Source organism: Stegastes partitus, unplaced genomic scaffold, assembly GCF_000690725.1.
Source record: "Stegastes partitus isolate 25-593 unplaced genomic scaffold, Stegastes_partitus-1.0.2 Scaffold757, whole genome shotgun sequence".
NCBI lineage: Eukaryota > Metazoa > Chordata > Actinopteri > Pomacentridae > Stegastes > Stegastes partitus.
In genome coordinates, this window is record NW_007578488.1 from 312,413 (window position 1) to 324,858 (window position 12,446).

The window sequence follows — 12,446 nt, forward strand, 5'->3', positions numbered from 1 at the left end:
GCTCATTAACGCAGGACCTGTTGCTGACGTCAGTGGCATGCCGGACAGTGATCCTGCCACACTTCAGCAAATGTTTTTTTTTTTTATTTAAGCTGTTCTGGAAGCCACTATTACATGCCAAAGGTTTAAAAGCCTGAAAAATTCATTCCACTTCCTCAAGTTTCTGTCGTCAACCTTAAAATATCTTCCACATTGTGTCATTTTTATGTATAATACACCTGACATACAGTTGAAATCAGAAGTTTACATACACGGTATAAAAATGCCCCTATCTGACATTAAATGTGACTAAACTTCTCCTGTTTTAGCTCAGTTTGTTGTTTGAACCTTCAGGCATCTGGAAATTGTAGTCAAGGATGAAGCAGACCTGATGAGGTCCACAACTCTGTTCCTGGTATCTTGGCTGATTTCTTTAGATTTTCCCATGTTGTCACAAAAGGAAGCAGTGCGTTTGAGGTGCGCCTTAAAATACATCCACAGGTGTCCATCCGTCCGTCCGTCCATCTATCCATCCATCCATCCATCCATCCATCCATCCATCCATCCAGGTCATTCCAGACTTCCCTCCCCCCACTTTCCAGCTCTTCCTGGGGTATCCCGAGGTGTTCCCAGGCCAGCCGAGAGATATACCCCTCCAGCGGTTTCTGGGTCTGCCCCGAGGTCTCCTCCGAGATGGACGTGTTTGGAAGACCTCCAGAGGAAGTCTCCCCAGAGGCATTAGATGTCCATACCACCTCAACTGGCTTCTTTCGACGTAGGAGGCTCTACTCTGAACTCCCTCTGGATGTCCGAGCTCCTCAGCCTATCTCTAAGGCTGAGCCCGGCCACCCTGCGGAGGAAGCTCATTTCGGCCACTTGTATCCGCAATCTCGTTCTTTCGGTCACAACCCAAAGGTGACCATAGGTGAGGGTTGGGATGTAGATGGACTGGTAAATCAAGAAAGAGCTTCGCCTTGCAGCTCAGCTCTCTCTTCGCCACAACGGTCCGGTACAGCACCCACATTACTGCTGACGCTACACTGAGCTGCCTGTCCACCTCACGCTCCATTTTCCCATCACTCGTGAACAAGATCCCGAGATGTGTGCCTCCAATTAACTCATGTTGTCAATTAACCAATCAAAAGCTTCCAAAGCCATGACATCGTCATCTGGGCTTTCCCAAATAGCTTGACGGCATCTTAGTGGATGTAAACTTCTGACTTTGAAGAAAATAGTAAAAAAATATATATATCTCTCTCGTTATTCTGGCATTTATTCAAATAGAAGTAATGTTGGTAATCCTAACTGACCTAAAACAGGAAAAGTTTCGTCTGATTTAATGTCAGACAGTGAGAAAGAGTTTGATGTCTTTTTATACAGTGTATGTAAACTTCTGGTTTCAGCTGTACCTTTTGATTTAAAATGGTTTGTTCACATTTACCTTCACTTAAAGCTGCATTTATTGTAATGTGGCCACTAGAAACTAAAAATCTAATGAATTAACAAATGTGTGGGGTTCATCATGTTCCCAAAGCAAACTGTTGCCTACACATCCACACTGAGCAACATCTCATCGTTCTTCTTGAGCCAAGTTTCTAACAATCAGATGAATGTAAACGTCCAATTTGCCCTGATTCACCTTCACCGTCTGTCTGCTGTATAATACAGCACAGTTGGTTAAGATATCCATTCATTGGACATAGATGAGGGGTTGTTATGCTGTGATTGTTGCAGCAAGTGACAGGAGGAGAAAAACAGAGGTCAAAGTGGCAGCAGATGGTGGAGAAATGATAGTAAAAGGGAAGAGCGTTAGCATGAGTTGTAAAACCGGGTAATGGTCGTAGATAGCCACAGTCTGTCTTTCTGTTGTGAGTTTGATATTTGATATCTACGGCATTTCATTAAAGTTACATAAGTGGGAACTGAACCTTGACAAATTAGTTTTTCTGCTTTTCTTAAGCATCGGTTCAAGACATTCACAGTGCTGTGAAACAGAAACGTGAACATGAACTCTTTCTCAGCACAGGGTTAAGGTTGGGATTCCTCTGTTTTCTTTGGTATTCTCAACTTCTTCAAATTTAAATTTTGTGACATTTCATAGGAAGCTATTGTACATTTTACTTCATTTATCTGGAAATAAAAAGGGAGAGAGTTCTATGCCCTTACGTCCATGGACCAGCTTCAATAATGAATTCTGACATGGATTGATCAGGACTAATAGTAAATGATGTTGTGCACTTTTCCTTCCTTCAGACAGCTGAGCTGTCACAGTCGCAGCTTAAGGTGCAGTTAGGCTAAACTGTTGGTCTTCAGGTTGAGTCCTGAGCTCCCCCACAGCTGTCGGAGCATTACTTTAGTATTCATTAAAGTCTGATCTGTTAACTTAAAAATATGTCTCCATTAGATCAATATTTTTGAGTTTTTCTCACAGCAGGATTTTTTTTTTTAAATCAGATTTGACCTTACAGTGCTTAACCCTCCCGAATCATCAAAGCCGTGACAGTGAAAATACCTTTTGTTGTTTCATTCTAAGCATCGATTAAAGATGAACGATCCCTCCGTGATCCTCCATAGGTCTCCTGAACAGTGGTTTTGGAGCTCCAGCCATTGTGACTTGACTCCTGGCTTTTACACAAATGAGCAAAGATTTGGAGCGTGAGTGGAGCTGGGGTGGGATTCCCTTAATTATTCATAACTTTAAGCCAAAATACAATTTAAATGGGGGGTCTATATAAAACTCACTCCCTGTACAGCTGTCATGAAGGAGGAAATCAACTACAGAGACTAAACCTGTGTTCTGTTCCAGGCTGTAAACTTGTGTACGTCTCATGTACATTTAGCCATTTTAACATGAGGGTCTGTGGAGATTGACTCACTCTGGGAGTCAGCCTCAAGTGGCCGTTAAAGGAACTGCGGTTTTTGTTGTTTGTTGGCTCTATTTTTCTCCTGCTTGATTGTGTGTTGCTGCAGTTAGACATCAGGCTAAACATAACTGTCAGTGTTTTTTCTCTGCAGCACAGGCAGCAGATTTGGTCTGATTAGTATTAGTTAGACTACTTATTTGGAGTGTTGTAGTACAAAACTTGACAGAGGAACCTTTGCACCACCTGCATATTATCTCCTGGACTATTCAAAGGACAGGTTACCCAAATTACCATTAAGTAAAATCATTCTTAACAATTAAAACCAGTATTAAACCCTATAGGATATACCAGTTGCACACAAGCTGGTAGCTCAGTGGCTCCTAAACATTTGTATCAGGAGGCACAGCATTCAAGAAAATCAGTGTTATGAAGGAACAACTTTACATATGATAAATATATAAGAAAATTCCTTTTTTGTTGTTTAGATTTTTTTCTGTATTTCAAAAATAGACAAAAAACAATCTTGCAATCACAAATACAGACCACAATTTTATATGAAAAATGGAATAACGCTAAAAATGTCTGTAAATAACCATAACATTTCCGCTCAAAAATATATATTTTTTAACATAAAGAGACTGTTAAAATACATTTGCAAATTTACTTTCATTTTGTAAATATTTCTGTTGTTAAAATACATGTATAAATACAGTTAAAGTCAAGTTAAATAATGTGAGTGTTAATAAAAGTAGATGTTTATGCATTGATTTGTTTGTTAAATAGGAAATATCTTATATAACTGTAAAAAGTTTTTACAACAAAAATGCAGAATTAATCTGTTTTCATCATTTTTTATATTTATATTAATTAATGTTTGAGATGTTGCATCTGCTCTAATACTATAGGTTTGTTTTTTTTCTGTTTGTTTGACAGTGTATGTAAATGACAATAAATAAGACTAATTCCAAGGCACACAGAAAGTAGTTTGTCCTTATGTTGCCTATAAAGCACATTATCCCACATTTTATATTGATTTTCCTCCAGTTTCCGGGGTTGAACATGGCTCTCTGTGCTGGGCTCAGCCTCCACTGCTTCACATCCTCACAGCGCCTCTGATCCACGTGTGTGTTTGTGCGCTACGTAGCGGCGGCCGAGCGTTTAAAAGCGGATCTCTGTGCGTAAAAGTCAGTCCACAGCAGCGCGCATGACAGAGCGCACATCTGCCCCTGCAGCGCAGACAGACCTCCGCTTCTCCGCTCGTTTCTCTCTCTACACTTGTCGCCTGGAGATTATTTCGATGGAAAGGATTATTTTTGCCACTTTGTCATAAATCCGAGGCGACATAAAGTTTCCACTTTTTTTTTTTCTGGTCTCGATAATCAGCGCTGTTGGTTTTAGCTGTTTCTCAACTTCAGCCACCGATCTTCTGAAACAGAAGAGAAAATGTAAGTGACATTTTTCTTTTAACATTTCATGTATAGAGTATTAATTTTCTAACAGTTCTGATCCTAATTTGTTTGATTAATTCTGTGTATTGGACTCCATCTCCATATATTTAAACTTCAAATAAAATAAAATAAAATAAAAAAATCATCCATCAAGAGTTTAGTTTCAGGAATGCCTGGAATGCCTCTTGCAATAACGGAAACAATATATAAAGTCACATTAAAAGCTTTTTTTTAATGGAAAATCAAGAACAAGAAGCAGTAAGATTATATCCAAAAGTTAGAGGTGATGCTGTGGATCTTATTAGAAGGAGATGGTAAAACAAAGATGATTCTTATTAAACCAAGTGACCATCGACTCTGTCAGTGTTTCAGGATGTGATTCCGGAAAACTCAATTTGAATTTTCATTAAGAACAAATTCAGAGATTGGATTTCGTTCCTATCTTATAGCTGCCTGTTGGCTTCGCTTGCTTCCAAAACTGATCACTTTGTTGGTGGTTATTGGGGGAGAAGAAAAAAAAAAAAAACCTCTCCCAGGGGCCCTCATGGGAGTGTCTCTCTGAGTGGTCGTGAATGTAACGAGCCCTGGCATGACATGATGGAAATGTGAGAATCCCAAGTACATTCCACATGTTCCTCCAGAACACACTGATGCTGGCTCAATAATACCGAAAAAGTTTACGACTGCGATTATATAAGAACTAAACAGACGAATAAAACTAAAGACGCTGCGTGTTTCTTTAGAAGTTATTGAGTCTCAGAGCAAATTAGAATAATAAAAGCAGCACAAACCAATGGGAGGGAATATTTGCATTTTACATTGAGGGTTTTTTTTTTTGCCTTTCTATGGAACAGGTTGTGTAACAAAAAGCAGAGAAATTACAGCCTTTCCTGAGGCTATGCTTTGTTTCCTGTCCACACATAAAACAGCAAGTATACCTGGAGGTAATGAAAACATAGGGGAGCCTATTATGGTGACAGTCCTTCTGTTTTTACTGGCTTTGCTACAAACAGCAACTATTCCCATGTGGGTAATCTAACCATGCAGTTCAACCTGTAAAGAATTTTGAACCTGTGAATTTCTGCCTCTGCAGTTTAATTTGTTGACTTTGAAGTGGAAAACTTTTCATTAGAGAGGTTTGTAATCTTAGATCTATCACAATTAAAATGGTTCAAACACAAACAACAAGTCAAGGCCTTCTAAACCTAAGTTTTGAAGCTCATTGTTTGATATTCTCCGGAGGGATTCCCAGTATGCGCCGTATGGGGATTATCTGTGAATGTGGTGTAAATACAGTTCAATGTGTAGCTTTCCCTCTATTAAACGACATTAGATCATTTCTGCCCTGTCTGACTGACATCTGTGATTTTCCTCTTCCCGCAGAATGAACAACAGAGATCGCTGGAGGGTGTATAAGAGGGCGAGCGTCATGTTTTTCCTGGCTGTGGTGGCGCTGACTGTTGTGCAAAGAGGCAGCATCAGTATGGGGGCTCCCTTTGAACTGGAGAGGCAGGCTCGCATGCATGCCTCTCAGGGAGCCGAGCCCGGAGCCGCTCTGGAAGAGAAAACCGACTCGTACCTTGGGATGAAAGGCTTCTGGAAGGCTGGCAGACATCCGCCGCAGCCTAGAGCTCAGACCCCCACAAAGGAGCCCGGAACCACGGACGACGGCGGCCCCAGAACCTGGGACGTAACCAGCTCCAACTGCAGCGCCAACCACAACCTCTCCAGCCAGGAGTGGTTCAAGGGACTGGAGGACAATTTTAAGCAGTTTCTGCTTTATCGACACTGCCGGTATTTTCCCATGCACCTCAACCACCCAGAGAAGTGCACGGGGGAAATATATTTGCTCATGGTAATTAAATCGGTGGCTACCCAGCATGACCGCAGGGACGTCATTCGGAAAACTTGGGGCAAAGAGCAGGTGGTGGACGGCAAAAGGATAAAGACCCTCTTCCTCCTCGGTAAGTCCTCCAACGAGGCGGAAAAAGCGAACCATCAGAAACTTGTGGAGTTTGAAGACTACATCTACGGGGATATTCTCCAGTGGGACTTTTTAGATAGCTTCTTCAACCTAACACTCAAGGAGACCCACTTCCTCAAATGGTTCCACACTTACTGCCCCGGCGTGCGCTACGTCTTCAAGGGGGACGATGACGTGTTCGTCAGCGTGGAGAACATCTTGGAGTACCTAGATAGCAGCAACCTCAACAAGAACCTGTTTGTTGGGGATGTGATTTTAAAAGCTAAGCCCATTCGTAGAAAGGAAAACAAATACTACATCCCCCCGGCTTTGTACAATAAGACGCACTACCCTCCGTACGCTGGTGGAGGGGGGTTCCTGATGGATGGGAATCTGGCGAGGAGGCTTTACTGGGCCGCAGACACCCTGGAGCTCTACCCGATCGACGACGTTTTCCTGGGGATGTGTCTGGAGGTGCTTCAGGTCACTCCTGTAAAACACAACGCCTTTAAGACGTTTGGCTTGGTGAAAAATAAGAGCAGCAAGATGAACCGAGAACCTTGTTTCTTTAAGAACATGATCGTGGTGCACAAGCTGCTCCCGTTGGACCTCATGCACATGTGGCATCTGGTCAACAGCGACCTGGTGTGCTCGCAGAAAGTGGAGATCCTATAGCTTGACGAGAACACCAGGTAAGGCCAGTGGCTGAGCTTTACTTGGGTGGACGCCAATAGGAAGTACAGCACATGACGCGAGAGGCCAACTTCCCCATCTCTCCTTTATGTGGAGAGGTGCCAGGACAATATTTGAATTTGCTTTTTCTGAGCATTTCCGCAATTTTTCGGAGGACCTTCTTCTAAAGTCTAGTAAATTATACAAAGAGTTTTTTTTAAAAGGTTGACTTAGAATATTTATATTGGCATTTTGAAGGACTCACACTGTCAGCATGCAGATTTAGCGATGCCAACCTAGTGGCGCTGCTGTACTGATGGTCGACTAAGGAGGACAGCCACTTGTTCTACACTTTGAGACGTCTTGTTCTGCATCATATTCTGCTGTGGGCCCTGATGCAAATGTTGGAAAAGGGGTCTCTCCCTTTTGTCACATGCATCCTCCACCTCCCCTCCAACACCTAGTCCCCCTTTTCCTTCTGCTTTCCTATGGTAGTAGAATCAGGAACCAAGAGCCTTGTGGCAGCGACTTGCCACCATAGTGAGCCCATAAATGTGAATACACCTGGAATATTTAAGGCAAAGATTATTACCAGGACAAGTGGTTAATCAAATCATAAATCAGTTTCATTTGCTGTAACATACTGTGCTTTCAGATAGATCAGAGGGAAATAATATTTGGATTAGATCGATATTGAAAAATACAAGAGCAGGTAGTGTTAGCGGGTGCCCCAGAAGTTTTGGAAGCCACTGCACATGCCCAGTGCAAATGGCTTCAAGTTGGAGAAAGAAACAACTCTCTCTACCTCAGCGATTCGGGAAAAAACACCTAATTTTATCACTGGTCACCATTTGAACGACAAGTTTTTATTATTTTTTTCAAAAATATATGCAGTACATTTTCCTAAAGTGAGATTTAAATCACTTTTTTTTGTATTGTAGAGGTCTTTGCACTCATTAAATGTGTCCGACTTGATCTGGACGTCTACTGCATGTACACTACTGGGAGAAGAAAAAAAAAATGTCTATACTTGTTATTATACTTGCTGTCCGTAAATTTGAATGTGCTGATATACTTGACATGAATTAGGTAGAGGGTTTACAATGACACTGTGAACTAAAACTATTGCTGGTACGAGAATATACGTGTTAATTTAACTGTCCCCCGGTGAAAGGGGGGGTAAATTTGGGGGTTCTTACGTTTAATTTAAAGCGACAGATGAACATATAAATGGATAAATGATCATAAAGCTGAACGCTGTGGGTGTAGTGTGTGATGATTATGTCTAGATGATGTAAATATATGTAAAAACAAAATAAAATAAAAAAATCAATGTGTACATAGAATGTTGTTTGTAAATAAACGCCTTGACAATACAGCTGTTGTTGAAAATCTGTCCTAGATCGGCGGTTTTTGTGTTTGGCCTTATCGGCATCCAACATCTATGTGAAAATCTGCATCAGGTCACCCAACAATAGTGTCCTGTGTTGACATGTGGGTATCGGTTACACAACTAAACAATAAGGAGAACATACATTGCTCAAACAAACATCATATTGATGTACAGTGTATTAAGTGTTATCATTTTATCAATATGTTTTCTCTATAATAGCGCCATCCTGTGATAACTGATTGAGAAATTTCCATAACTCACACACTATTTAAATATAAGAGGCTGCTTCATTATACATTGTACACTTCGAAATCTGAGACTCTCAAAAAAAAGAACAACAAAGAAGTTCCCCCACTTCGGCTTAACTTTGCCCACTCACCGTCTACTTTGCATTTGTTGTCAGAAAGCGACCGCAAATACTCCTGACTCGGTGTGACATTTCACACTGTTTATGTTAAGTGTCCCTGTCAAATATTGTGTGTCTTTTCACCGAGCAGAGCCGCCGAGACTGATATGGCACTTCAACAGTGAACGTACTGTATGGAAGCTTTGAGTTGGCCCAAAAACACAAAGAGGGCACCACGAAACAAAAGAAATGCCTGCCCCTTGTTCTTCGCCAAAGACAAGAGAGAGACGCATAGAAACTGGATCGCCTCTATATTGTGTTTCGCGATGGTACACACTCGCCAACTTAGAAGCGCAGCTTAAGGTTGATCTCTTTCTGCTGTTGCCTTTGTCGAGCACAATGGAGACGTGATATGAAGTCAAATCTGTGAAGAAACTGGGCTCAACAGCCTCCATTGTTGGGTGGTCGTATCGTTTATCAGTGTGGTTTATTCAACGTGTCCTTACGAAGAAGGTGCCATCATTTACTGCAAATGTTGCTATTTTAGTCCGACGCCGCCAAGAGCGTCCGGCAAAACGGAACAAGAGATTGGAATAATAGTAAGAAAGTGTGTTAAGATCATTTATTAGCAGTTTTGAGTTCATAGGTGTGCCCTGTTGGATATGAGCTTGGATTAGAGGTCAGATCCTGCCGATACGAGGGTAAACAGGTATATGGTTTTCTTTTTTTTTTTTTTATCAGACAATGAGTATATTTAAGTAGGAGCTGTTATTACCTTCTGACATGTTTAGACTCACTTCAGTCTTGCTCAGAAACATCACTGACGTCTGTGGTGACGTGTCTTTATCAGCTGGTGGTTTCCTGGAGGAGTTTGGCAGGTGGGTCACGCCTCCTCCATAGATTAAAAAAAAATGAAACCGTATACCTGTAATCAGAGTAGACAAAATTAACCTAATCACGCTATGAGGGTAAATGGTCGGCACTTATGCAGCGCTTTTCTACCTTAGCGGCACTCAAAGCGCTTTACAATGTGTTTCTCATTCACCCATTCACACACATTCATACACCAATGACGACAGAGCTGCCATGCAAGGTGCTGCCTGCCATTGGGGGCAACTTCGGGTTCAGCGTACTGCCTAAGGACACTTCGACTGTGGAGGGGCGGGGGATTGAACCACCAACCTTAGGATCAGAGGACAAGTGAGTTTCAGCTCCACGATGATTTTTTAAAAATTCAGTATTGATTTATTTTCAGATTGGCCACCTGATCTCTGGATTTGATTATGAAAACTAATTTTAAAAAATCCTGAGGTGTAGGAATGCAGTATTTCGTGATCTGTGATCACTTCTTTTCCAATTCATGTCTATGGGAGTCAGGGCTTTTTGGAGCCAGGACTAGCGGACGTAGTGATATTGCAGGTTTTTGACACTTCCCGGTTGGCTTCATTTTTCAGGGCCGGTTGCTACGTCCATCTTTTATACAGTCTATGTGTGCCACAGACCTGCCAGCGACCTCCAGGTTCATGTTTCCCAACAGCCTGAACTGTGAACACGCAGCCAGACGAAACGAAGAAGGCAAACAAACGACAAGCGTCGCTTCATCAACATATCGTCCGCACCGTAGTTTTTTAAAGCAGCATTCAGCGCAGTCTCACAGAGCCACCGACAGAGCTGTCTCATAACCTTGTTGTTTTTTAATTTATTTATGAACCTCAAAAAAATACTGCATTTCTTTTCCTTAACAACCAGGACCTGCACGACTGTTATATTAGGTAAATAAAGGTGACATCTGTATGGCTGATACAAGGTCGATATTTCATTTCTAAGTCTTCTAATGTTTTGGGGGTTTTTTTTACACAAAAGAGAAGTGGCTGTAAAATGACTGTCGGACATAATTATGATTCTTTTTTTATGTTTATTTGGGATGAAAGCAAACATGTAAATCATCTGTAGTGTAAGCTGCAACCCTCGCTGAACCAGAAGCAGTTCCCGTGTGTGTACATTAGGATGCACTGACTTTTATGGTGGGAAGTCATACTTTTTAATGGCCGTCGCTCAAGTGTGTATGTGTGTGAGGCACAGAGAGTTGTTACCCAGTAAAAAAAAAAAAAAAGAACAATTGATTCTCACCTGCCTCTTCAAAGCGGTGGTCGTCAAACTTCTACTCCGCCAGACAAAAGACATGACGGGGGAGTTAGGCGGTCAGGAGATTGCCTACAATTTGTGCTCAGCAGATGAACTTTTAACTCTCTGAATTGTCTCCCAGCCAAAGGGCCAAGTTAGAAAAACACTGGCTTTGTGGCTGGGAGAACTGACCTATCAACCATTAGCCAAATTTTACTATAATCTAGTGTAAATGTCCCACTGCGGTGATGATATTTGGCTGCATGCAAGTACGCAGCCGGCCTCCCGACCTGCCTGCAGACCAGGAGCTTCATATTTGCTGACACTAATTGGAGGAAGCTTTTGATGTCGGTGTGGTCAATGGGTCGGCCGGACGGGAACGCAAAGCTTTCACACTGGCGCTCTATTTTCTTCAAAGGCCTCTGGAACAGCGTCACTGGCGTGGTTAGAGATGGGAATGTCATTGCTTTGGCTAAAATTAAAACGAACATTCCTCAACCTAGAGGCTGCTCACAAGCCTATCTGCTCATTCAAATCATGTAAGATTACTGCTCACCACTTATTAACACATAGGTTGTTTCCTCCTGACTATATCCTCACTTGTGCTGTATCTGCTCACTTTGGATAAAAGCGTCTGCTAAATGAAACTGTAGAATCGTAATCGTACGTGCAGTTGTTCCCCTGCAGAGCGGGACATTGCACAAATATTCCAGCAAGTTTCAAGACACAGAATGTACCAGAGCCTGCCTGATACTGGGTTTTTCAGGCCGCTGTTTATTAACTTTCCAGGCATCGATCTAGCGTCTAACTGTGAAGACACCGCTTGGCTCTACCTCACCGCCTGCTCAGCTGTGATGGGTGCTCTGCTGCATGTGCTGCAGACAGAGTGGCGTAAAGAAGGAAGTTGGGGCTGCTCTGCCGGACAATCTGGGTGATTACTTACATTAGGTGTCAGTTTCGGCATTATGTTCTGTACAGACATTATGGAAAACATATATGCCAATACATGAGCCGAAAATATCAGTCAGGCTCTAAAAATATACAGAAAAAATGGCTACTTGGAAAAAAAATGTTCTCCCACTGCTATCAGGCTCTTAAACGGAAGCCTACAATCACGGACTGCCTCAGTACTGTTTACGGTTTTTATTGCCGAACATTGCACATACTTGCTGACCATTGCAGATAAAGCTGATGTTACACTACTTCTTATCTTGTACAGTCCATTGGTCACTTAAATAGTGCTTTTATCCAAACCGCTTTACAGTGTGTTTGTCATTCAGCCATTCACACACACTTTCACCAATGATTAAAGAGCTTCCATGCAAAGTGCTGCCTGCCATTGGGAGCAACTTCGGGTTCAGTGTCTTGCCCAAGGACACTTCGACTGTGGAGGGGCGTAATGTCCACTATACTGTATAATGTTAACTTAATATTACCACCCTGCGACAAAGGAACAGTTTCACGCGTTTGTTGCCAGAAGTTAGCAGAAAAGACCAAAACCCCTCTTATGCTAGATGGAGGGTTTGAAGCTGCAACTTAGCCACCTAGCTTAGCACAAAGCTAAGCTAAGCTACATATTTACTTCACAGACATAAAAACGGAGTCAATATCTTTATCTAACATTCAACGAGAAAGGAAATCAGTCAAAACTAGAAAG

At 42.0% G+C, this 12,446-nt stretch overlaps 1 protein-coding gene across 1 annotated transcript; it reads left to right on the top strand.

The window, feature by feature from the left end:
- The first annotated feature begins 4,061 nt into the window (after nucleotides 1–4,061).
- b3gnt7 (UDP-GlcNAc:betaGal beta-1,3-N-acetylglucosaminyltransferase 7) lies at nucleotides 4,062–8,302 on the top strand. Its single transcript, XM_008291719.1, has 2 exons — nucleotides 4,062–4,288; nucleotides 5,675–8,302. Exon 2 carries the CDS (start codon nucleotides 5,676–5,678, stop codon nucleotides 6,927–6,929), a length of 1,254 nt encoding a protein of 417 aa, XP_008289941.1. The 5' UTR covers nucleotides 4,062–4,288; nucleotide 5,675; the 3' UTR covers nucleotides 6,930–8,302.
- Nucleotides 8,303–12,446: the final 4,144 nt, after the last annotated feature.

Coding starts and splice junctions, on each gene's coding strand:
- b3gnt7 (XM_008291719.1), top strand. CDS start 5,676: ATGAACAACAGAGATCGCTGGAGGGTGTATAAGAGGGCGAGCGTCATG.